This window comes from Capsicum annuum, chromosome 1 (assembly GCF_002878395.1).
Source record: "Capsicum annuum cultivar UCD-10X-F1 chromosome 1, UCD10Xv1.1, whole genome shotgun sequence".
Classification (NCBI taxonomy): domain Eukaryota; kingdom Viridiplantae; phylum Streptophyta; class Magnoliopsida; order Solanales; family Solanaceae; genus Capsicum; species Capsicum annuum.
In genome coordinates, this window is record NC_061111.1 from 255,126,341 (window position 1) to 255,151,198 (window position 24,858).

Genomic DNA, 24,858 nt, shown 5'->3' on the forward strand with positions numbered 1-24,858 from the left:
CAATTATTCAAGAGTTTTGGTGAGTCAAAACTGCATGGAGGAATATACTCTAAAACAGTTACATATTTTTCCCACAAAACACTCAAACTTTTCTTCCTTAAGACTCTCAAACTTCCCCTTTAATATCTCCATAATCTCACAAAAATCCTTCATATACATACACAAATCTATTATTATTATTATAATAATAATATACTACTGGTATACGTACTCGTGCGATTTCTGATTTAATCTATCCACCTACATTGCATTTTTTCAATCAGATTAGTACTAGAATACGTACTCACGTGATTTATGATTAGATCTGTTCAGGTACATTGCATTTTTTCCAATCAGATTAGTACTAGTATACGTACTGGTGCGATTTATGATTTGATCTGTTCACCTACATTGCATTTTTTTTCAATAAGATTCGTACTAGTAAACGTACTCGCGTGATTTATGATTTGATCTGTTCACCTACATTGCTTTTTTTTTTCAATCAGATTAGTACTAGTGTACGTACTCGCGTGATTTATTATTTGATCTGTTCAGGTAAATTGCATTTTTTTTTCAATCAGATTAGTACTAGTACACGTACTCGCGTGATTTATGATTTGATCTGTTCACCTACATTGCATTTTTTTTCAATCAGATTAACGAAATTGCACGTATAAAAGTTCATAGATTGAGGATCTGTTTGGAGATATTGAGAGATCAGAGACATGGCAGAAAGGTTTATATTTGAGGTTGAGCCGGCGAAGGCAGCAAAAGATGGAAGGCCGTCCATTGGACCGGTGTATCGGAGTAAATTTGCCAAGAATGGTTTTCCACCTCCCATTGATGGCTTAGATAGCTGTTGGGATATTTTCCGGTAAGATTTATCCGAACAATTTATGGTATTGAATAGAATGTTTTTATGTTGTACAAAGTCACGGAGTTAGCATTTTTAGTTTATAGATCATAAATCCTTTTTGTTTTCGATAATGATGGTGACCGATAGTGGCGTAGCTACATTGACTAGAGGTTGGTTGCTCGAACACCCTTCGTATACTAAAGTTTTAAACCCCCTTAGCGAAATTCATTGGATCACCACGGGTGTCCGTGCCGAACACCTCAACTCTAATCCACGGGATACCACCGCCAACCGGCAATAGGTACCAGGTAACTCTGTCCACCAATGCCAGAACAGATAGAAAGATATCATCTAGTGGTTTTGTTTGTTTATATTGAGATTTGAACCTGAGACGTGATGATTTTCGACTCACTTCTTTGATCACTAGCCCACGTTCCTTGGATAAATATATATTTTTTTTTTGCCGAGTTCTAAAAATGTTATTTATATATATTATATGATTTTTTTTCTTTAACACAATTGCAAAATTTGATAACCATGGTAATCGGGCCAGCTTGCCCACACCTCGACTAATGTAACTCTATCCACCAAGGGTAGGACAGATGGGAAGAAATCACCTAGTATTTTTGTGTCCGATTTGAAACTGAGACCTCATTGTTCTCACCCATTTTGACCACTAGGCGACACCCTTCGGTGCTCATTTATGTAAAAGCTCGTTTTTGTACTGAACTTGCATTAACCTTGGCATGTTGTTGTATCGTCGTTGATGTTACTCTTCTAAAATTTGATCTTGGATTGTGGAGGAACCTACGGCAACTACTTTTAGTTGATGATGATGCTTATGAAAATTTACTTTCTTGTCTATGTCACAGTTTGGCAGTGGAGAAATATCCTAATAACCACATGCTTGGCCACCGTAAGATTGTGGATGGGAAGGTATGTTTTACAGTATTATGTATTAGTTTCGACTCCTACAAGGATTCTTGTTTTCTGAATTCGCGTTAGCTGATTCATGTATATTTGTTGCTCTTTTCGTCAGCCTGGAAGGTATGTCTGGAAGACTTACAAACAAGTGTACGACATTGTCATACAAGTAGGAAATTCCATTCGTAACTGTGGCGTAGAACCAGTAAGTTCTCAACTCTATATGGTATTACGCTGATAATGTGGCCGATGAGAAAAGAACGATAATGATAAAGTTTCATCGTTGAATACTGTAGTCAGTCGCTAGCGGAATTTAGCTTTTTGCTTTTTGCATAGCTCTAATAGGATTAGGAGCCCTCGAAGGTTCACTAAGGCCCTTAGGAACTAAGTTGAGCGGACTCTTCACTTTCGATGATGCACCCGTGTCAGATTCTCCAAAAATACACTAGTTTTTGGCAAATCCGACACGCATCCGTTGACATTTTGGAAGAGTCCGAGCAACGTAGCTCAGGAAACGGTAGGCATCTGTTAATGCATTTTTTCAGCACTTATGGAGTATGTAAGTGTAGTTATACATTTAAATGTGGATTTCATCCTCCGTGGATGTTCATTTTCCCATCATTTGAGGTATCGTATTCTTATCTTTTAGTAATTCACGCGTCTCTTATTTCTATTTCTTAATGTTCATCCCTTTTGAGTATTCATTTCGATTAGTACCTTACTGCCTGTTCATTTCACTTCTTACGTTAGGGAGGAAAATGCGGTATATTTGGAGCGAATTGCCCTGAGTGGATTATGAGTATGGAGGTATTGCCCGTTTCTGTCTCTTAATTTGTGTATCGAGTGTTTATTCTTGTTATATATCTGATTCCGTTGAGATTAAACATCTGTGACAATGAAATTCTATTGGTATGATTCTTCTTGTCACGTATATTGGCACAGTTCTCGAGTTGTCTGATAACAAGGACATCCATATCCATAGCACAATATCCATTTTACGCTCTTTTCTAATACTAAGCTCATTTGAACGATCACTTGTGTTAACGCTTCTATAAGTTATTCAATCAGAGATCTTCATCGACATTTTAAAGCACCAGTTTAAGCATTATCGTTACTGGTATAAAGCACCAGTTTAAGCATTATCGTTACTGGTATAAGAACGTGTGTTGGTAGGTTGGCTTGGGACTCATTAACGGCTTCCTTTTTACTTCTGAACGAGGACCTGTATCGACGTAGTTAGTACATTTACTTGTTTCTAGTTCATTCAATTATCTCTGGACTACGTCTAGATTATCGAATTGCTTGTACTTTATGCCTCAACGGGGATGCCAGTTGATTCCTTAAACTACTAGAAAAGAAAAAAAAAACGCCTTTCTCACTGCTCTTTTTTTTCCAAGTTCACTTGCAGTCTATCTCGGTTTCATATTCTCGTGATCCTATCTTCGCTGCTTGCTATTTCTATTGTTGCTGCTTGTAACATCTATTGTTTTCTAGGATAGATGTCAGAAATGAGTCATCGTCTGTAGTTCTTATCGGCTCTGATATAGCTACTTTTTAACGCAGGCATGCAACGCTCATGGACTTTACTGTGTCCCTCTGTATGATACCTTGGGTAAGCATTCTCCTTTGGAGCAAATAGTGGTTCCACGCTCTAGTAGAAATGTCCTAGACTCGTTAAATGAGATGCATGATGGCGGAGTTTGACTACCGACTACCAAGAGGCTATTACATTACCAATCATATGCCAGGATTGCCGTTCTGACGTGATAATTAATATTTACTAACAATCTTTTTTATGCCGTTCTGCATACAATACACCCTTGTGGTGGGGCCCTTCCCCGGACCCAGAGGCGGAGCTAGCCTCCGAACCCCCTTCGACGGAAAAATATACTATTTATACATGATTAAAATTATTTTTTATGTGGTTATAGTAGGTGTTGAACACCCTTCGACTAAGTTTTCTTTGAATATTGAACCCTCTCAGTTGAAATCCTGGCTCCGCCTCTGCCCGGACCCCACGTATAGCAGGAGCTTTAGTGTATTGGGCTGCCCTTTTAATCTTTTTTATGTCTTCAGGTGCTGGTGCAGTGGAATTTATCATTTCCCATGCAGAGGTTGAAATTGCTTTCGTTGAGGAGAAAAAACTTCCCGAGGTATGCATTTTAGGCGTTGAACCTTTACTTTCTCAAACGTTACGCCTGGGATTTTATAAGCATGGTGATCGCCATGCTATGTATATGTGACTTTCTACTCGAGACTCGTTAATATATCATGTACGGAAGTGAAATGCTAATTAACTCGTTGATTACTATAGCTTTCAGAAAAAAGTAAGTACCGATAATTAGGATAATGGCAAGAAACGTTTTAAGAATAATTTTTCCGAAAGATTGCTGTTTTAGAAGTTTACGAGATAAGCATCCAGTATACCTTTGAATTATGGCAACTTCACAGGGGTCCTATTACCCCAAAGTCAATTTTAGTGTATTTTGTCACCCTTTTGTGATGACGTGGTACCTTTATTACATAAAAATGGGGTCCACGACAAAGATGCCATGTCAGCTAAAAAGGTGCCACATCAGCTAAAAAGGTCGACAAAAATATGCTAAAATTTAGTCCGGGGGTAATAGGGCCCCTGTGAAGTTGGAGTGTGTCGTAGCAAATTCGGTCATAGTTTAGGAGGGTACTAGATGCTTTACTCGAAGTTTACTAACGTTGAGTTTGGAGCTATGTTCTCGAACGTTCAGCGCTGTGATTTTTACTAGAATGTCTTCATATTCCTTTTCAGCTTTTGAAAACATTTCCGAATGCAGCAAAGTACTTGAAGAGTAAGTCAGCTGTAATTTAGTTTCTTTTTTCAGAAGTATGAAATATGTACGTTCATGTTAATGGCGATTGCTTCATGCTCTTTATCGCCAGCGATTGTTTGTTTCGGCAAAATCACTCCTCAGCAAAAGGACGAGGTTGCAAAGTTTGGCGTGTCTCTTTATTCCTGGGATGAGTTTCCTCAATTAGTAAGGATTCTATGAACTTTTATCTGTCTGTTCCGATTTCTGTTATGGCTGTTTAAACGTTATAAGTATTGTGTTGTAATCCACATGCCGAGGTTGTGATTTCTAATGGTTGAAGTCTAGTTCGACACTTCTTAATGTCGGCCATGTGCTTGGACAGGCTCTCCGAGCATGTTAAAAGCTAAGTTGCTAGGACTCTCCAAAAATGTTGCCGCACCCGTGTTAGATCCTTCGAAAATACACTATTTTTGGAGGATCCGACATGGACCCATAGACATTCTTGAAGATCCCGAGCAACTTCGGTTAAACTTTCGTCCCAGAGTCGCTCGCTCGACCAGAACACTTATAAGAGCTCCAGCGTCAATCACTTCCATTCCCCTCGTTAGACTGTCTGTAGGCTGTAGCACTCATAGCTACAGCTCTAACTCGACTATTTCCTAATAATTGCTGTACCTCATAAATGAGCGGGGGGCTTGATAATCCTTTACGCTAACATCACACTTCTCGATATGTGCAGGGAAACAAAAAACAGTTTGATCTTCCACTGAAAAAGAAGAACGATATCTGTACGATAATGTATACTAGTGGAACAACCGGGGAACCCAAGGGTGTGATGCTTTCAAATAAGAGCATCGTCACTATTATGGCTGGAGTGCACCGTATCCTCGAGTGTGTAAATGAGTCGGTGAGATATATGTTCTTTTTATTTCCATTTGTTTCGGTAAAACATAGCGATAGTTCTTATTTGAGTGAAGCATCTAGTATCCCCCGAACTATGACCGAATTTGCTACGACACACTCCAACTTCACGGGGTCCTATTACCCCCTGAACTCAATTTTAGCGTATTTTTGTCACCCCTTTTGTGCTGACGTGGCACCTCTTGTCAATCTTTTTACTTGACGTGGCACCTTTGATGTGGGCCCCAAGGTGCCATGTCAACATAAAAGGGTGCCAAAAATACGCTGAAATTTAGTTCAGGAGGGTAATAGGATAGGACCCCTGTGAAGTTGGAGTGTGTCGTACCAACTTTGGCCGTAGTTCGAGGGGGTACTGGATGCTTATCTCTTCTTATTTTGCTGGAAAATATGTTTCTTTTAAGTTTTATCTCATCTTTTTGAATTGCAGCTGACAATGCATGATATATATATCTCATATCTTCCCTTGGCACATATCTTTGATCGAGCGATTGAAGAATGTTTCATTAATATTGGCGCCTCGATAGGATTTTGGCGAGGGGTAAGATGTCCTAATCTTCTACGAAATGAAGTAAGAGCTTATCTTATGCATTCGTTATCATGTTTGCAGGACGTCAAGTTACTAACTGAAGACCTTGCAGAACTGAAACCAACTATCTTCTGTGCGGTACCTCGGGTATTAGACAGAATATATGCTGGTAATATCTTACTCTCCGTTACAACTGATTCGTATAAAGTCTCAAACCTTTCCAACCGATCACTAATTGTGACCTCCTTTTATTACGACAATCTGTGTGTACGACTGGCGTACCAATCTTTATAACGATGTTGTCTGAACCAACTTTCCTGCACCTCGACTATTCCTGTGGATACCTGCAACCTCCGCCAACACAAGTATTGCATTATTTTTTCTTTATAACGCTGTTGTCTGAACCAACTTTCCTGCACCTCGACTATTCCTGTGGATACCTGCAACCTCCACCAACACAAGTATTGAGTAACTCCGCCCACCAACACTTAGATGAGAAGAAATCATCTAACGCCTTTCGCCTCTACTAGGATTTGTACTTTGGTTGAAATGCTAATACAAGTGTTCTTTCTACAACTTCACACATCTCTACACATTAACGCAAGACATAAACTTTCGGTAGGTGGTAGAATTATGCTTACGGAAATGAAGAATGCCATGAAAAATATGAGGGTTAGAAACGCTTGTGTTCCAGATAGGAACTCTTGTAGAGGTTTAGAATCATCTCGTAGAAGTAATACAAGCGATTCAATGTCATATTAAGGAGCGGAAAGATGCCATGAGAGGAGAATAGTACCTAGATTCCGATATATAAGCACAAAGGAGATATTTAAAGTTGTGTAAACTAACGTGGCATTAGACTTATGAGTCATATGATCAAACTTTGGGAAAGAGCTATACTGCGTAGAGTAAGGGACACTGCAAGAGTGAAAGAAAATTGATTTGAATTTTTACTAGTTAGATGTACAATTTGACTTTGCGTCTTAAAATTCTGGGTCATTTTGACTAAATGCACCGAGCATGCGCAGGTTTGCAACAGAAAGTTTCTTCAGGTGGTCTGCTAAGAAGCACCTTGTTCAATATTGCATATGCTCGGTAAGTTCTAGTTCCATATTTCTTAAAGAGATGACAGCTTTCTTGTCGATGCAAATATCAGTATCTTGAACTCGGTGTCTGAGCTTTTAAGTTCTTCGATTGCCTTTACGATGATCTGTTTCCAAAGAAGGTGCTACATCTTTGGTTGGAAAAAAATGCATTTTGGAAAATACCTTTTCACTTGTCTGGACAAAATACGGGTGTTTCACGTTGTTGTATGTATACCTGTACTGTTATACAAGAGTAAAGCATCTGGTACCCCCGAACTATGACCAAATTTACTACGACACACTCCAACTTCACAAGGGTCCATACCCCCGAACTCAATTTTAGTGTATTTTTGTCACCTTTTTAGTTGACGTGGCACCTTTGACGTGGGTTCCATTTTTATGTAATAAAGGTGCCATGTCACCACAAAAGGGTGACAAAAATACGTTAAAATTGATTTCGGGGGGGGGGGGGGGGGGGTAATAGGACTGATGTGAAGTTGGAGTGTGTCGTAGCAACTTTAGCCGTAGTTCGAGGGGGTACTGGATGCTTGTCTCGTTAAACAATTGTTCTATTTCCGAATGTAGAGATTAGTTCCATAAGTCAATACATGCTTTTTCAATTTGAATTGATTTTCCATAGAAGTGCATTTGGTTAGTTTTCGGTATATTTGAGAAGCAATTTGGACTCTGTGCCTTACCTGCATTTTCGATATTCTGCAGCAAACTTCAGTATTTGCAGAGTGGGTGTAAGTATCACGAAGCATCTCCAATATCCGACAAAATTGTTTTCAGTAAGGTAGTGTAGATACTCCGGCAGCAGCTAATACGTCTTCTGATTTTGCTTCCTGTCGTACCACTAGATATGAAACTTTGGTTGTTTTTGCTTTCTTAGGTAAAAGATGGGCTAGGCGGCAGAGTGCGCCTTATATTATCTGGAGCAGCACCCCTCTCAGCTCACGTAGAATCTTTTCTGCGAGTTGTAGCATGTGCTCATGTTCTTCAAGGATACGGTATATATACCTTTATCGTGTTAAACTTATTGTCTTTCTCCACTCTGGAAAATTCGACAGCTTTAATCTGCTTGTATATTAGCGATATCAGTAGTTCTCCAGACATCGACTATAGCTGAAATATGTAACCATTCAAATTATCCTGCCGAAAAGCTTCTTTCGCCGTTTTACAGAAACAGATCTAGCATGGTGCTTTAGGTTTCTGCTTGAATTGTTCTGGAATAAGGCATTTCTGTAGCTTCCATCGGAGTCGTTTATTGACATTTGACAAGTTCTGGGACTTGGCAAAAGTTACGCGCTCATTCTCATTCTGACCGTGTTGTGCTGACTCTTCACTTTCAATGCCACATTCATCTCGGATTCTCCAAAAGTAGTGTATTTTTGGAGAAGCCGACTCACACCAGTTGACATTTTTAAAGAGTCCGAGCAACATAACGGACCAGAGACTTCTCTAAGCCTACATTTCATAAATTATTACTGTACAATAGTGTTCATAAGATGAATTCAATATGATCTAACGAAGTTCTAAGTCGAGGTCTGGAAGTTCTCTTTGTAGTAAGTGCAGTTTGACTGTAGTGATAGGTGTTTATAACTCTTCGCGCAAACTGTTTTTAAAGAAGCAACTTCGGACTAATTATAGCGATAGGTATACAATCAGCTGTCATTTGTGTCTATATTGTAATCTTATAAAGGGCAGCCCGGTGCACTAAAGCTCCCACTATGTGTAGGGTCCAGGGAAGGGCCCCACCACAAGGGTATTGTACGCAGCCTTACCTTGCATTATTGCTTAAGTAATTGGATCGTTATTCTTGTTGATTTAGCATTTACGTGTAGGTCTGACTGAAACATGTGCTGGTACATTTGTATCGCTACCCAACCAGTTTGATATGCTTGGTACGGTTGGTCCACCGGTGCCTAATGTGGATGTGCGTTTGGAATCCGTTCCTGATATGGAATATGACGCTCTTTCAAGCATGCCACGTGGAGAAATATGCATCAGGGGAGAAACTCTATTTTCTGGTTACTACAAGCGCGAGGACCTTACGAAAGAAGTCCTGGTCGATGGATGGTTCCATACAGGTTGCCTTTTCTAAATTCTTTTTCGCGCTTGAACTGTGAAATGTCCCACTCGTTAGAAAGTTTACTCTAAAAAATTTTGTCAGGGGATATCGGTGAGTGGCAACCAAACGGTAGCTTGAGGATAATCGATCGCAAGAAGAATATTTTCAAGCTATCACAAGGAGAATATGTTGCTGTCGAAAATTTGGAGAATGTCTATGGCGATAATCCTGTTATCGAATCAGTAAGTAATCATATTACATGGAGTAAAGCATCTAGTACACCCCTGAACGATGACCAAATTTGCTACGACACACTCCAACTTCATGAGGGTCCTATTACCCTCCTTAACTCAATTTTCCTGTATTTTTGTCACCCTTTTGTGCTGACGTGGCACCTTTTGCCAACTTTTTTGACTGATGTGGCACCATTGATGTAGGCCCCATTTTATGTCATAAAGTTGCCATGTCAGCACAAAAGGGTGACAAAAATACGTTAAAATTGAGTTTAGGAGGTTAATAGGACCCTGTGAAGTTGGAGTGTGTCGTCGCAACTTTGACCATAATTCGAGGGGGTATTGGAAGTTTATCTCTATTATGTGCATTGGCTTCTTAACTATAGCAACTTGGTGACTTCACGTGTACATAGTTCATCATACACGCGTGCAAGAGATTCTGTTTAACGGTGAACACAGTGAAGGGTGGGCGAACAACTCTCTATAAAGGATCTTTTTCCAACGATATTCCCCAGGCTCACTAGTTAATGTTCGTTGGAAAGTTTTTGGGAGATAATACGATGGATGTTCATAAAAAATAGAGCATATCGGGACATACTGTTCTCTATTTAGTCGAGTTCATTGAGCCTCATCACTCATGCTGCAACTCGTCTTGATTGATTGGTTCTCATGAATTGCGCTAGCTGCATTGTTGGTTTGTCCAATTTAGACTCTCCGGATTCTCAGTTTTTTTTTTCTGGATTGGCTTCAGATATGGATATACGGGAGCAGCTTTGAGTCTTTCCTCGTTGCTGTCGTTAGTCCAAGAAAAGAAGAGGTTGAAAAATGGGCCAACCAGAATGGCCTCTCCGGGGATTTTAATTCTCTCTGTGGAAATTCCGCGGTGAAAGAATACATACTAGGGGAGCTCACAAAAGCTGGTAAAGAAAAGAAGGTTAGTTCTTTTCGGCCAACTGAGCTACGAAGATTTCCCTTTAGTCTCCGCTGCTGTTTTTCCATAACTCGATGTATTGCAGAAGGCGGAGAGCCTATGTTTACGTGACTCACTTTCTTCGCAGCTGAAGGGATTTGAGTTCGTTAAAGCTCTACACCTTGATCCAGTGCCGTTTGACATGGAACGCGACCTCCTGACTCCAACGTTTAAGAAGAAAAGACCACAGTTGCTTAAACACTACAAGGTACATTCTCTTTCATCCGCTCGTGAGTGTCTGTCTTGACGATATCCTTTATCAAGACGACTCTTAACTTGTTTGGAACTAAAGCGTAGTTGTTATCGTTCTTGGTTTCACTGCTGTTATGTTTGTCTATCGCGATGAAAACATGCTCCAAAATGGTCTTTGATCTGTGTTCTTTAACCCGTTGTTGACATTTACCGTTAACTAGTACCTCATTGATCGAGAACATCGGTTACTGTCACCTTATATGCTCTTGCGCGTTCCTCTCGATATGAGCTAACTTTTGAAGTTGAGTTATACCGCATCTCCTTTTCTTAAAGCGGACCAATCAAAGACTAGTCGTTCCTGTTTATGAGCAGAATTGTTGGTTACTAAGTTGCGCGGACTCTTCACTTTCAATGCCGCACCCGTGTCGGATTCTCTAAAAATACACTACTTTGGGAGAATTCAACATGCACCCGCTGTCATTTTTTGAAGAGTCCGAGCAACATAGGTTGGTCTATACAACATACCTCGCGTAATCCCACAAAGTGGGGTCTGGGGAAGGTAGAATGCCCGCAGACGTTACCACTACCTTAGAGGTAGAGAGTTTGTTTTCGATAGACCCTCGACTCAACAGCCGAACAAATCACCCTAAATATTATTCATATCCAAGTGTAAAAGAAACGAAAGATAATAACCAAACTGAAAGGACAAGTGATTACAAGAAATGAAACGAAAAAACGATATATACTAGTGGGAACCATAGTCGACTTCAATCTGTTTGGGACTGAGGCGTAGTTGTTATGTTAATGTTAATATCTATTAATTCTATGTGCAATAAGTTAATAAGTTTTTTTATAATGGAAAACTTTTTTTTGCATATTTCACAATTTTTTTCTGATTTTTATTTAACTTTGTGCAGGATGTTATTGACAACATGTACAAGGGTGCTAAATGAACCTTTTTCTTTTGGCCCCTCCCTCCCTCGATGACTCGAACTCACAATTTTTGAACTAAAAGTGAGAGGTGCTTACCATACGAGCGACTCCACCTCCCTCTGATTTTGTTTTTATTTTTGTTTTCGTTTTAGTTCTGTATATATTTATTATTGGATCTTTCGGTATGTATTAGCACATGGATTTTTTGAAAAATATCGATAGACTTTGTTTGTTCTGAAATTAATTTGAAGGATCCATCCCAAACGTTCTAAGTTTTACCATGACTGACGTTGCTTTGATTTTTTATTTTTTGGCATTTTAGATCCGTTAAATCCGAATTTATGAATATCGGAGCTATGGTGTGTATTAGCACATGGATTTTTTGAAAAAATATCGATAGACTTTGTGAGCTCTGAAATTTGAAGGATCCATCCCGAAACGTTCTAGGTTTTACCATGACTGACGTTGCTTTAATTTTTTATTTTTTGGCATTTTGGATTCTTTAAATCCGAATTTATGAATATCGGAGCTATGGTGTGTACACATGGATTTTTTGAAAAGATATCGATAGACTTTGTGAGCTCTGAAATTTAAAAGATCCATCCCGAATGTTCTAGGTTTTACCATGATTGACGTTGCTTTGATTTTTTTATTTTTTGGCATTTTGGATTCTTTAAATCCAAATTTATGAATATCGGAGCTATGGTGTGTACACATGGATTTTTTGGAAAAATATCGATAGACTTTGTTTGCTCTGAAATTTGAAGGATCCATCCCGAACGTTCTAGGTTTTACCATGACTGACGTTGCTTTGATTTTTATTTTTTGGCATTTTGGATTCTTTAAATCTGAATTTATGAATATCGGAGCTATGGTGTGTACACATGGATTTTTTGGAAAAATATCGATAGACTTTGTTTGCTCTGAAATTTGAAGGATCCATCCCGAACGTTCTAGGTTTTACCATGATTGACGTTGCTTTGATTTTTTATTTTTTGGCATTTTGGATTCTTTAAATCCGAAATTATGAATATCGGAGCTATGGTGTGTATTAGCACATGATTTTTTTTCTTTTAAATATCAATAGACTTTGTTTGCTCTGAAATTTGAAGGATCCATCCCGAACGTTCTAGGTTTTATCATGATTGACGTTGCTTTGATTTTTTATTTTTTGGCATTTTGGATTCATTAAATCCGAAATTATGAATATCGGAGCTATGGTGTGTATTAGCACATGATTTTTTTTCTTTTAAATATCAATAGACTTTGTTTGCTCTGAAATTTGAAGGATCCATCCCGAACGTTCTAGGTTTTACCATGAATGACGTCGCTTTGATATTTTTTGGCATTTTGGATTCTTTAAATCCGAAATTATGAATATCGAATGCATGGTGTGTATTAGCATATGGATTTTTCGGAAAAAAAAATATCGACACTACAATCCGAAGATAACTAAACCTGAAATAAGTTATACTTTTATTTTATCTCAACCAAACTCGAGGCAGATTCATCATAACATAAATCCCGAGATACATTATCTCTTATCCCTCATATCAAACGAGCCCTTAGTAATAACAAAGAATTTGGGGTGGCGAAAATGTCTTGCAAATAATAATAAGATTTTTTTTTTTTTTTTAAAAAGGTCATTTTCAAAGTCTAACAGAAGATAAAATTTGTCAAACCGACCTTTTTTTTTTCTTTATTATTATGTCCAAAATGTACCTTTTTTCCAAAATATTCCATGAATAATTGACAACTCAATTTACATGAAAAAAAGAAAAGAAAAATATTGGCCCTTTGAGTCCTTGATTAGACAATTTGTCATCCCTTCTTTTCATAGTCATCCCTTCTCTTCAAACTGATTGACAAATAACAGTTGAGTCGAGCGTCCATCGAAAATAATTTTTTATATTTTTATGAAGTAACGATAAAATCTGCATGCATTCTATCCTCTGCAGACACCACTTATGATATCACACTAGGATGTTGTTGTTGTAGTTTCATCCCTTCTCTTCAAACTGTTTGACAACTACCAGTCGAGTCGAGGGTCTATCGAAAACGACTTTTCTATCTTTACGAGGTAACGATAAGATTTGCATACATTTTATCCTCCGCAGACACCACTTGTGGTATGATACTAGGATGTTGTTGTTGTACTGTTTGACAACTACTAGTTGAGTCGAAGGTCTATCGAAAATAACTTTTCTATTTTTACGAGGTAACGGTAAAATCTGCACATATTCTATCCTCCTCAGACATCACTTATGATATCATACTAGAATATTGTTGTTGTAGTTTCATCCCTTCTATTCAAACTGGTAGTTGACAACTACCAGTTGAGTCGAGAGTCTATCGAAAATAATTTCTCTACCTTTGCGAGGTAACGGTAAGATCTGCTTGCATTCTATCCTCCTCAGACACCACTTATGATATCACACTAGGATGTTGTTGTTGTACTGTTTGACAACTACCAGTTGAGTCGACGGTCTATCGATAACAACTTTTCTATCTTTATAAGGTAATTGTAAGACCTGCATACATTCTATCTTCCTCAGCACTACTTAATGAATCAAACTCGTGCTCTATAGATTATATAAAGATAACTTTATATAACAAACCGCTCCTCCCTTTAACGAGCCTTGCATAATGCAAATCTGAATTAGTCAGAATTTCAAAATGAGCTATTATCGAATAGAGATAAAGCGTCTAGTACTCTCAAACTATGACCAAATTTGCTACGATGCACTCCAACTTTATGGGAATCGTAGTACACCCGAAGTAAATTTTAGTGTATTTTTGAGAACCTTTTAAGTTGACGTGACATATGACAATCTTTCACATGCCTCAGGTGTTTAACTTCACGCGAGATGCCAAATTAGCATTAAGGGTGACAAAAATACGCTAAAATTGAGTTCAAGAGGATAAGAAGACTGCCGTGAAATTGGGGGTAATACCAACTTTGATTATAGTTCAGGGGAATACTGGATGCTTATCTCTATCGAATACGGAATAGGAAATATAAAATGTTTTAAAAGAATATAAAAGACAAAAAATATTGTACATCTTATGGAGGAATTTGCATGGGGGCCTTTGATGGAGTTGATTCAAATATGCTAAATGCAAAAATAATCTTATAAGATTTTGATGTCTATATTTTTTTTGTTCTTTCAATTTCTTGATGTATCATGATGTCAATTTCAACAAAAAATACAGCTATTATTTCAATATCCAAGAAAACATAATGAAGATTTAAGATAAAGGGGGACCATATATTGATAAATGAAGAATTTATTTTATCCATTACAAATGTAATAATTAAATTCTTTGAAAAATATTTGCAAAATATAACTAGTCAAGCTTTCTTGAAACAAGCTAAAAGAATGTCATATTTACATATCTCTATTGGTATTTATTTTTGTACTAATTAAACACATCTGAACGCATATTTCTATCTAATACGATATAAAAAAGAACTTATAATAACAAAATCTAGATAATAAGTTCGTCAACCTAGTAGGTTTGACCTTCCTTCTCAATATCCGAGGACCAAATGAACATGCAGTAGAGAGGTTGCCTTCGGTAAACCTCAACTCAAGACAAAAAAAAGTAGAAAATTAAGAAAATTACAAAAGACAATAACGAAAATACCAAATAGGAGCAAAATATTACAAACAAGATATTACTATAATTGAACAGCACGAAACAATAGGCAATAACAAAAATATACTCCTAGTAAGGACAACAAGACTGCAATCGCACCTACTCCTACCTACTAACCTTTCACGGGCAGAGCCGCCACCTTATGATTTAGGCGAAAAATTATACTATATATAATGATTAAAATTATTTTTTATATATATATAAGTGATGTTTGAACCCTCATCGACTAGTTCGTATGCCTACTTCTTTGGATTTTGAATCTCTTAGTGAAAGTTCTGGCTTTGCAACTGTAACCTTCTAGTCGAATTGGTGTCTTCCACACCTTCCTATCTAGATCATTTTCTCGATAAGCTACAACATAATGTCTTATCTAATCATCTCTACCTTACACCTCTGCGCTGAAGCAACTCATGCATCTTCTCATCCTGCGCATGTCCGAACCATCTCAACCTTCCTCCCCGCACTATAAACACAAATAATAATCAAAATTTACAATATATATATATATATATATATATATATATATATATATATATATGTGCTAATCATGATATCACAATTACATCATCAATATTTTTCTACGATAATTATATTTTTATTTCTTTTTTGTGTTTTCAGATAAAGGATGAAGTATTGATGTGTCCTTTTGGGACCATTTCTGGGGACCAAATGGTGCTGTCATTTTAGCAGGCATTTGGACTTAGTCTCCCTAATACTTCCAACACTTAACTTTTTGCAAATGCATCCCCTCTTTAATTAATAGCCACTTTTCATACACAACATATACCTTGCACATTTCCCTTGTCATGTCAAAAATATATAAAAAAAGAAAAAATGCTCTATTTCCATCTTAAACTATCCGCGAAAAGGCTGAGATACACCCAAATTTTAGAAGGGTTCTATTACCCCCTGAACTAATTAAAATCATATTTTTAAACTTTAGTGTCTACGTGATACATACGTGGCACAACACACTGAAGGATCTACGTAGGTACACGTGTGTGCCATGTATGTGCCATGAAGGCACTAAGGTTGTCAAAAATACGATTTTAATTAATTCAGGGGATAATAGGACCCTCCTAAAGTTCGGGTGTGTCTCAACCTTTTCACGTATAGTTCAAGATGAAAACTCAGCATTTTCTCAGAAAAGAAAAAACATTTTCTTGGTATGCTAGAAAGTATTATAATAGCAAGAGATAAGCATTCAGTACCTCCGAATATAGTTAAAGTTGCTACGACATACTTCAACTTTATAAAGGTCTTATTATCCCTTGAACTCAATTTTAGCATATTTTTATCACCTTTTTGTGCTGACAGACACTTTATTACATGAAATGTAGGCTGCCTACGTTAAAAGGTTTCACGTCGGCTAAAAAGACTGACAAAAGGGGTTACATCAGTTAAAAAAAATGACAAAAAATAGGATTTTAGTGAAAATTGAAGTATGTCGTAGCAAATTTGATCATAGTTCAGGGGATACTAAATGTTTTACTCTAATAGCAACAATAATAATATATTCATACATTCAGTATGTCCCTGAGGGCATAGAGTGATTGGTAGGTAGTTTTTTTATGTGGAAGATCTGGAATCAAATTCAGACTCAGTATGTCACTCAGTCATGAGCTTGTCGCATGAGACTTTAGTTGGGAGGTAGTTTTTATTTGTGGGAGATCTCGTATCGAATCCAGCTTCAGTCTGTCGCTTAGTCATGGAAGCGTCGCATGAGACTTTGGTTGGGAGGTAGTTTTTATCTGTGGAAAATCTCGGATCGAATCCAGTCTCAGTTCGTCGCTTAGTCATGGGCTCATCGCATGAGACTTTGGTTGGAAGGTAGTTTTTATTTGTGGGAGATCTCGTATCGAATCCCGTCTCAGTCTGTCGCTCAGTCATGGAAGCGTCGCATGAGACTTTGGTTGGGAGGTAGTTTTTATCTGTGGAAAATCTCGGATCGAATCTAGTCTCAGACTATCGCTCAGTCATGAGCTCATCGCATGAGACTTTGGTTGGGAGGTAGTTTTTATCAGTGGGAGATCTCAAATCGAATCCACCTTCTGTCTTTCACTCAGTCATGAGCTCGTCGCATCAGACTTGTCTAAAACGATTTACATCTCCATTGTGATTTATGATCCATTACACAGTGAGCAGATTACTATTGTGGCTGAGGTAGTACATTTCCCTAGAGGTTCCAAAAAGGTATTCGATATATTCTCAAAAGTTGAGTTTAAAGAGGATGAAGTTTATAAAAAAAAAAATTGTTTTAAATAAACCCTCGACTTAAAGAAATATTTGAAAGTATGGAAAGTATTAGACCAATATATATATATATATATATATATTTTTCATGTTTTTGCTTGTCATATAATTAATACTATATTAGTTTGCCTCCCTTTAGATGTGATTTAATGCTAACCTAATTAACTTTTAATATGCTTTTTGCTTGTCATATAATTAATATATAAGTTTGCCTCCCTTCAAGTGTTTAATGCTAACCTAATTAACTTTTAACAAATATTTATAATCCTTAAGGGGCAACAATTAAACAAAAAAGCCTATACTATAGTTCTAGATAATCTAAAACCTAGCTTCCATTAGTGAATCATTCAAGACATGAATATAAATTATAATATAATAGAGCCACTAAATCTTAAACACAAAGCAATTAAATAGAAACTAGTTACTCTTAATTGAAAATTCATATTTTTGAATTTTTGTCAACAAATACTAACTATTTTACCATAATTCCTAGTTCAAATCTATTTACAATAACAATATACACAGTCTAATTTTACAAGTAAATTTTGACTGAATAAGCTGTACACACATCTCACTTCTACCTTTTCCAAGGTACGAAGCCTGTTTTTGATAAACTCTCGACTCATAAATCTATTTATACACAAGCTGCAATGATCGATCAATATTACTTACATAAAATTTAGCTCATAAATCTATTTATGCACAAATTATGACGTTAGATGGATATCGCTTACATAAAATTCTCTGTGAGATAAGCATCTAGTAACCCTCAAAATTATGATCAAATTTGCTACGATACACTCCAACTTCACAGGATCCTATTACACCCCTGAACTAGATTTTAACATATTTTTTTCAACCTTGTAGCTGCCATGGCACATAACAGTCCTTCACGCGCCTCGGACGTTTAACTTCACGCAAGGTGCCACATCACCACAAAAGGGTGACATTCCTTCACGTGCCTCGGATGTTTAACTTCACGTAAGGTGCCACATCACCACAAAAGGGTGACAAAAATAAGCTAAAATTGAGTTCAGGAGGTAATAGAACCCCGTGAAGTTGAAGTGTGTCGTAGCAACTCTGACCATAATTCAGAGGATACTGGATGCTTATCTCAAATTTTGTATATAGCCAAAAAAACAACAAAATTAAAAAGTTGGAACATGAGGTGGAATGTGTGGAAATAACCAAAAGATTACAAAAAAACAATAAAATCAAAAAGTTTAAACATGAGGTGGAATTTGTGAAAATAACTAAAAGATTACAAAAAGGGTACGGTTTTGGATTTGACTTTTTGGGAGAGAGAGGAGTTAGGTCACTATCACATGCAAATACACAGAAAAACTTTTAGGCTATAAATGTAAAGATATGTGGGCCATTATCTACACTAGCCCTGTCTACAATGGCCATAAATGTAAAGCTATGTGGGCCCATTTAACTTCACATCTTTAAAGAAATGAATTTTTGGGCCCATTTAGATAGCAACTTTTTTTGTGTTTTCAGATCAAAGAAGTATTAGAAAGAGGTGATTAGACAAGACATGATACAGTTTCAGCTTATCGAGGATATGATCTTAGATAGGAGGTTGTGAAAGACACGTGTTAGGATAGAAGATCAGTAGATAGTGATCTTTTATGTTCTTCAACATTCCATGCATAGTGAGGAGAGGTCGAGGTAACATGATACAGTTTCAGATTATTGAGGACATGACCTCAGATAGGAGATTGTGAAGGACACGTATTAAGATAAAGGTCAGTAGATCTTTTAAGTTCTTCAACATTCCATGCATAATGCGGAGATGTCGAGGTAGATCAAGAAGTATTAGGAAGAGGTAATTAGATAGGACATGATATAGTTTCAGCTTATCGAGGATATGACTTTGATAGGAAGTTGTGAAAGACATGTATTATGATAGAAGATCAGTAGATAGTGATCTTTTATGTTCTTCAACATTCCAGGCATAGTGCGGCGAGGTCGAGGTAGATCAAAGAAGTATTAGGAAGAGGTAATTAGACAAAAGATGACACAATTTTAGCTTATCGAGGATATAACCTTAGATAGGAGAATGTAAATGACACCTATTAAGGTAGAAGGTTAGTAGCTGTAGGGGTATATTACCTTGTTATGTGTCTAAAGTCTAAACTAGTAGTTGTAATATTGCTCCTCTAGTTTATCTCCCTTTGTTTTATTATTTCTTGTTTCGTATACTTTGATAATCATATTATATTATTATAGTTACTGTCCTTTTGTTATCTATTTTGCTATTATACATAATTTCTTTTGTTATCTATTTTGCTATTATACATAATTTCTTGTACATCTGTTACTTCTTTTTATTGACCGAAAAAGAGAATGAATGGAAGTTAAAAATTTCCAACTAATGATATGCAATTTTGATGGAGAGCTAGTTTAGCAATTAATTAATATTCATGAAAATGGATGTTGCTATTATTGACTTTTTAAATGTTATTTAGCTAAATTTGGTAAAATTTTGAAAATTTGGGTGTAAATGTCTAGCTTTTTAAATGTTATTTAGCTAAATTATTTTCTTAGTGTTACTCATTTTCCACATTCCTATTTCCTACACTTGTGAATGTTCTAGTCTAACACATACACTTACAAGTTCTCGCTCGACAACAGTAACATATTTAGTACAATCTCATATACATTAACGGGAATATGATACACGAGATAATCCCCCAAAAAGGAGTTTATGGAGGACAAAGTGTATGTAGATCTCATTTTTACACTTGTGAATGTTGTTGTTCAAACATATTCAGTACAATCTCATGGAATATGATACACGAGATAATCCCCCAAAAAGGAATTTATGGAGGACAAAGGGTATGTAGATCTCATTCCTACACTTATGAATGCTGTCGTTTCGCTCGACAATAGTAACATATTCAGTACAATCTCATGTACATACAAATTACAAGTGAATATGATACACGAGATAATCCCACAAGGAGTTTATGGAGGAGAAAGGGTATGTAGATCTCATTCCTACACTTATGAATGTTCACGTCTTAACACATACACTAACAAGTTCTCACTCGACAGCAGTAACATATTCAGTACAATTTCATACACATACATGAAAATATGATACACGAGATAATCCCACAAAAAGGAGTTTATGGAGGATGAAGTGTATGTAGATCTCATTCCTACCTCGATGAGGCAGAGCAGTTGTTTCCAAAAAGACCATAGATTCATGTAACACATAACAATAGTATTAGCACTAGTAACATCTAGTACCCTCGAACTATGATCAAATTTGCTACGACACACTCCAACTTCACGGGAGTCCTATTACCCCATGAATAAAATTTTAGCGTATTTTTGTCAACCTTTTTAGCTGACATGACACTTTCGACGTGGATCCCATTTTTATGTAATAAAAATACCATGTAAGCGCAAAAGGGTGACAAAAATACACTAAAATTAACTTCAGGAGGTAATACAACCCCTGTGAAGTTGAAATGTATCGTAACAACTTTACCTATAATTCGGGGAGGTACCGAATACTTATCTCTAATTATATATAAGCAGATTTCTCCTGCCAGAAAAAAAAAGAGATGCAAAAATTAAACTGTTCAATGAGTCATTCATTTCATTATTCATTACTGGTGACTATTCTGCAATAGTATTAAATACATAAAGTAGCTTTTTGTATCTCAGCAGGGACCACTCTTTCACAGGTTCACATAAATACAAAGAATAGTTCGTTGTATTAAAGCTCTCGCTACACGAGTCCAGAGAAGGCCTAGACAACGAGGGTTTATTGTGCGCAACCTTACCTTGCACTTCTATCTGAGACTGTTTCCATGGCTTGAACCCGTGACCTCCCGATCACATGGCTGAAACTTTAACCTACAGAGGGTCCATACAAATACACGAGGATACTCTATAAATTAGACTGAGTATGTTGTTATACGGAACCAGTCATTTTGGGTTCCACACGCATAATGCTGGCCATTTGGCAAAGTCAAATAATCCAACCATACCAGTTGTTGTTTGTGAATGTGATTTCTTCTAAAGCTTCCTTTTCAAACTCTGTACTCAATTTACAGCCTGTTTATGAGGGTGTACAAATTATTTTTTTCTATGTTGTACAACATTGTCTTCAATGCAAAGCATGTTCTTGTATTTAACCACAGCCTGTTGCACCAAAATTCCCGCTATGCATGGAGTTTGGAAAAAGATTGTTCATTTTCTGTAGCCTTACCTTGCATTTCTGCAAGACGGTTTCCATGGCTTGCACCTATAACCTCCTAGTCACATGACAAAGACAAACACTACGTGATTTCTTCCCATCTGTTCTAGCCTTGGTAGTCAGAGTTACCTGATACCTGTTGCTGGTGGGAGGTGACAGGTATCCCGTAGATTTAATCAAGGTGTGCACCAGCTGACCCGAACACCACGATTATAAAAAAAAAATAATGAAATAAATGTGAACTTTTGAAAACAAAAAGTTAAGTGCCTTTAGAAGAAATAAAGAAAAGAACCTTTCGTTTGCAGCTATAAATACAGCAAAGAGGAAACCAAACTTTTACACACCATAGTTATCAAACACAAAAATCTTTTTCCCAATATCCCAACTACCCCTAAAATTCCAATTTTTTTTTTTTCCACATAAATCTCAAGAAAAGGGGCAATTTTTTTTAGTACCCTTTTTTCCTTTTTGTGTTCTCTTTTCTCCTACATCACTTGTTTCTCTTAGATATCTTTTAGTTTCTTAAGAGGAAATCAAGAAATCATGAGCACAATTCAAGAAAACATGAGTTACACATATGATGAGGCTGCTCAAATTAGATCTTCTTTATCTCAAATCCTATTAACAAGTAGCACCAACACTTTAGACTCAATCTTTTCTCACTGCCAAGAACCAAATAACCAAATGTCTACTACTACTAGTCATGTTCTTGAACCATTAGGTTCTTCAGTCTACCTCAGACAAAAAGATTTGCTACAAAAGTTTTGGGAACAAAATAGAACAACTTGTTCTACACAAACACCACTTCAAGAATCTTTATATGTTAGTCCAAACAAGAAAAAGTTATATAGAGGAGTTAGACAAAGGCATTGGGGAAAATGGGTGGCTGAAATAAGACTTCCTCAGAACAGAACGAGAGTTTGGCTTGGAACTTATGACAATGCTGAAGCTGCAGCTTATGCTTATGATAGAGCAGCTTATAAACTTCGCGGTGAATACGCGCGATTGAACTTTCCAGATCTACGCGATCCGAGTGAGTTGGGATTTGGAGATAGTGCAAAGATGAATGCTTTGAAGAATTCTGTTGATGCTAAGATTCAAGCTATTTGTCAGAGGGTTAAAAGGGAGAGAGCTAAAAAGGGTGTAAAGAAAATTGTAGAAAGTGAGAAGAAAGTTGCAAAAACTGTGGATTTAGACTCATCTTGTTCTTCTTCTTCATTGGTTGGTAGTGAAAGTAGGAGTCATAGTGATGTGATTTCACAAAGTAGTTCTGATGATGGATTCTGGAAAAGTGAGAATTCACCTAGCTCTGTTCTTGGTGACTTCCCCACGGGGCTCGAGAACGATGACGGCTATATCACTAGCATCACACATCAGTTTGAAAGCCCGATGATGGAATCGGAGTTCGAAGACTGTTCTTTAGAAAGAATGCCTTCTTTTGATCCGGAGTTGATATGGGAAGTTCTGGCTAACTAGAAGTCATTCCGACTTACAGAGGCGGATTCAGGATTTTAAGTTTATGAATTCCGACTACAATCCCTTTTTGCTTACAACATTTGAGCCAAAGTTATTGAATTTTACCGAACCCATAACTTCAGTTGTAAATTGTTTCCTTTGTCAAGTTTAGCAGTATCAGTCTTATGTTGCTGACTTTTGTTTCTTTATGGGATGAACAGAGAATATTATAAGTTGTTCATTCCCAGTTTTATGTACTCAGATTATTAGAGATTTTGCTTAATCCTAATAAAGGTTGCCTCTTTTAACCATACTGTAGATTTCTCTATTTTTAGCTTGGAGAGGAATGGTCTTTCATAAAGAGAAAGTTCACATCCCTTCAGTATTCTATTCAGTAAAACAAACTCAGATATTTATACCAAATCAATAGATACATAATACGTGTTCAGATACATACTACTATCACTTTAACCGTGATTAAGTATGTATATTTCACTTAATTAGGTCACTTAACCATGGTAAATTGATTTAGTTTGGTATAGAAACCTGGTATGAATATGTATTTATCATTCGATTATGTTTGAGCCCCATGTCTCAATATGGATTTGACTACTATCCTCTAATAGCAAAATGAAATTTTATGCTACTGTAAAAAGTTAATAGCCTTCCTGCAGGTTACTAATTTCACTTTTTATAAATAATTTTAGGAAAGATTATTTTGCTACAGGATGAAGATTTTACTGGGAAATAAGTGTGAAGAAGAACAATGCCACGTCACTTGTACTTTTGTGATGCAGAAAGCTATGTGAGAAATGAAAAGGCAACAGGTGAAAAAAACAAAGCTCTTTAGTAAGTGTTGGTGGTCCTATGTTCTTGTTTATATGGTCACCTACTCAATTCTCCTCTTCTTTATGGAGATGCACAATTTTTGTGATGAGAAGAAAAGATCTATCAGGTTCATATTCCATTTGAAGTAAAATAATAGGTGACTTTCCATTATGTGTTCAAGTCTGGGTTGATAGAGTCTAAGTTGCTCGAACTTTCCAAAATTTATGCCCCACTCCTGTCAACACGACATGGGGTGTGGTTTATAGGTATGAGATCCACACACCAGATTTAGTCAACTTACCTTGGGTGTTTTGATTACATCTATGACCAAAAAGTATAGATTAATTGGGTACTTGGTTTAATTTCTGGATTTGTGTCCCACACACACACAAACATATATATAAGATTACTTTGCTATAGCACAAGATATCTTATGAATAAAATATTAGGAGTTCATAATTAATCGAAATTATTTATTTTAGGAAAAAGGCTCAAATATGTCACTAAACTATCACAAATGGCTCATTTATGTCATCCGTCAAAAGTTGGGCTCATTTATGCCATCGCCGTTACAAAACTGGCTCATCCATGCCATTACTTTTTAACAGCCGATTTTTAAAAACAACCTTTCCACGTGGCAGCTTATTAGAGGGCCACCTCATTTTTTATTTTATTTTATATTTTTTTTAAAAAATGAATTTTCTTTTTAATTTTTTTTGATCCATTAAAAAGAATCCACCCAATTTTTTGATCCATTAAAAATTAATTTGATCTATGCTTTTAAAATTTGATTAATTTTTCATGATCAAACAAATATTTAAAGAATTTTTTTCTTTAAAATCTACTACTAAAATTTATAACCAAAAACTATTCTAATTAAGCATATAGTATGTTTTAGCATACATGAAATATTATGTCAGCCGAATGTAAGTAATTTTTTAGTTTTTTATTAAGCATAGAATGGCAT

General features: G+C 36.6%; 2 protein-coding genes across 6 annotated transcripts; both read left to right on the forward strand.

Annotated features, from left to right (window-relative positions):
* Positions 1–106: 106 nt before the first annotated feature.
* Positions 107–11,754, forward strand: LOC107851776 (long chain acyl-CoA synthetase 4). Of its 5 annotated transcripts, none has more exons than XM_016696859.2 (20): positions 107–312; positions 635–853; positions 1,708–1,771; positions 1,875–1,964; positions 2,510–2,566; positions 3,323–3,371; positions 3,836–3,912; positions 4,545–4,584; positions 4,676–4,770; positions 5,285–5,452; positions 5,894–6,004; positions 6,074–6,161; positions 7,021–7,087; positions 7,798–7,873; positions 7,970–8,087; positions 8,922–9,167; positions 9,251–9,390; positions 10,133–10,315; positions 10,398–10,559; positions 11,461–11,754. In XM_016696859.2, exons 2-20 carry the CDS (start codon positions 705–707, stop codon positions 11,494–11,496), a joined length of 2,016 nt encoding a protein of 671 aa, XP_016552345.1. In that variant the 5' UTR covers positions 107–312; positions 635–704; the 3' UTR covers positions 11,497–11,754. The 5 variants fall into 5 exon arrangements, with proteins under 5 accessions (XP_016552345.1, XP_016552367.1, XP_016552362.1 ...); XM_016696881.2 differs by having other exon boundaries at positions 10,440–10,559; XM_016696876.2 differs by having other exon boundaries at positions 110–312; positions 660–853.
* A 9,662-nt stretch (positions 11,755–21,416) lies between these two features.
* Positions 21,417–23,374, forward strand: LOC107851768 (ethylene-responsive transcription factor ERF061). Its single transcript, XM_016696851.2, has one exon. The coding sequence runs from the start codon at positions 22,152–22,154 to the stop codon at positions 23,082–23,084; it is 933 nt and encodes a 310-aa protein (XP_016552337.1). The 5' UTR covers positions 21,417–22,151; the 3' UTR covers positions 23,085–23,374.
* Positions 23,375–24,858: the final 1,484 nt, after the last annotated feature.

What these genes read in the sequence shown, in the direction of transcription:
- LOC107851776 (XM_016696859.2), top strand. Translation starts at nt 705, where the DNA reads ATGGCAGAAAGGTTTATATTTGAGGTTGAGCCGGCGAAGGCAGCAAAA. An exon ending in TCATGTTCTTCAAGGATACG is followed by an intron (nt 8,088 to 8,921) that starts GTATATATACCT and finishes ATTTACGTGTAG; the next exon opens with GTCTGACTGAAACATGTGCT. An exon ending in CGATGGATGGTTCCATACAG is followed by an intron (nt 9,168 to 9,250) that starts GTTGCCTTTTCT and finishes AAATTTTGTCAG; the next exon opens with GGGATATCGGTGAGTGGCAA.
- LOC107851768 (XM_016696851.2), top strand. Translation starts at nt 22,152, where the DNA reads ATGAGCACAATTCAAGAAAACATGAGTTACACATATGATGAGGCTGCT.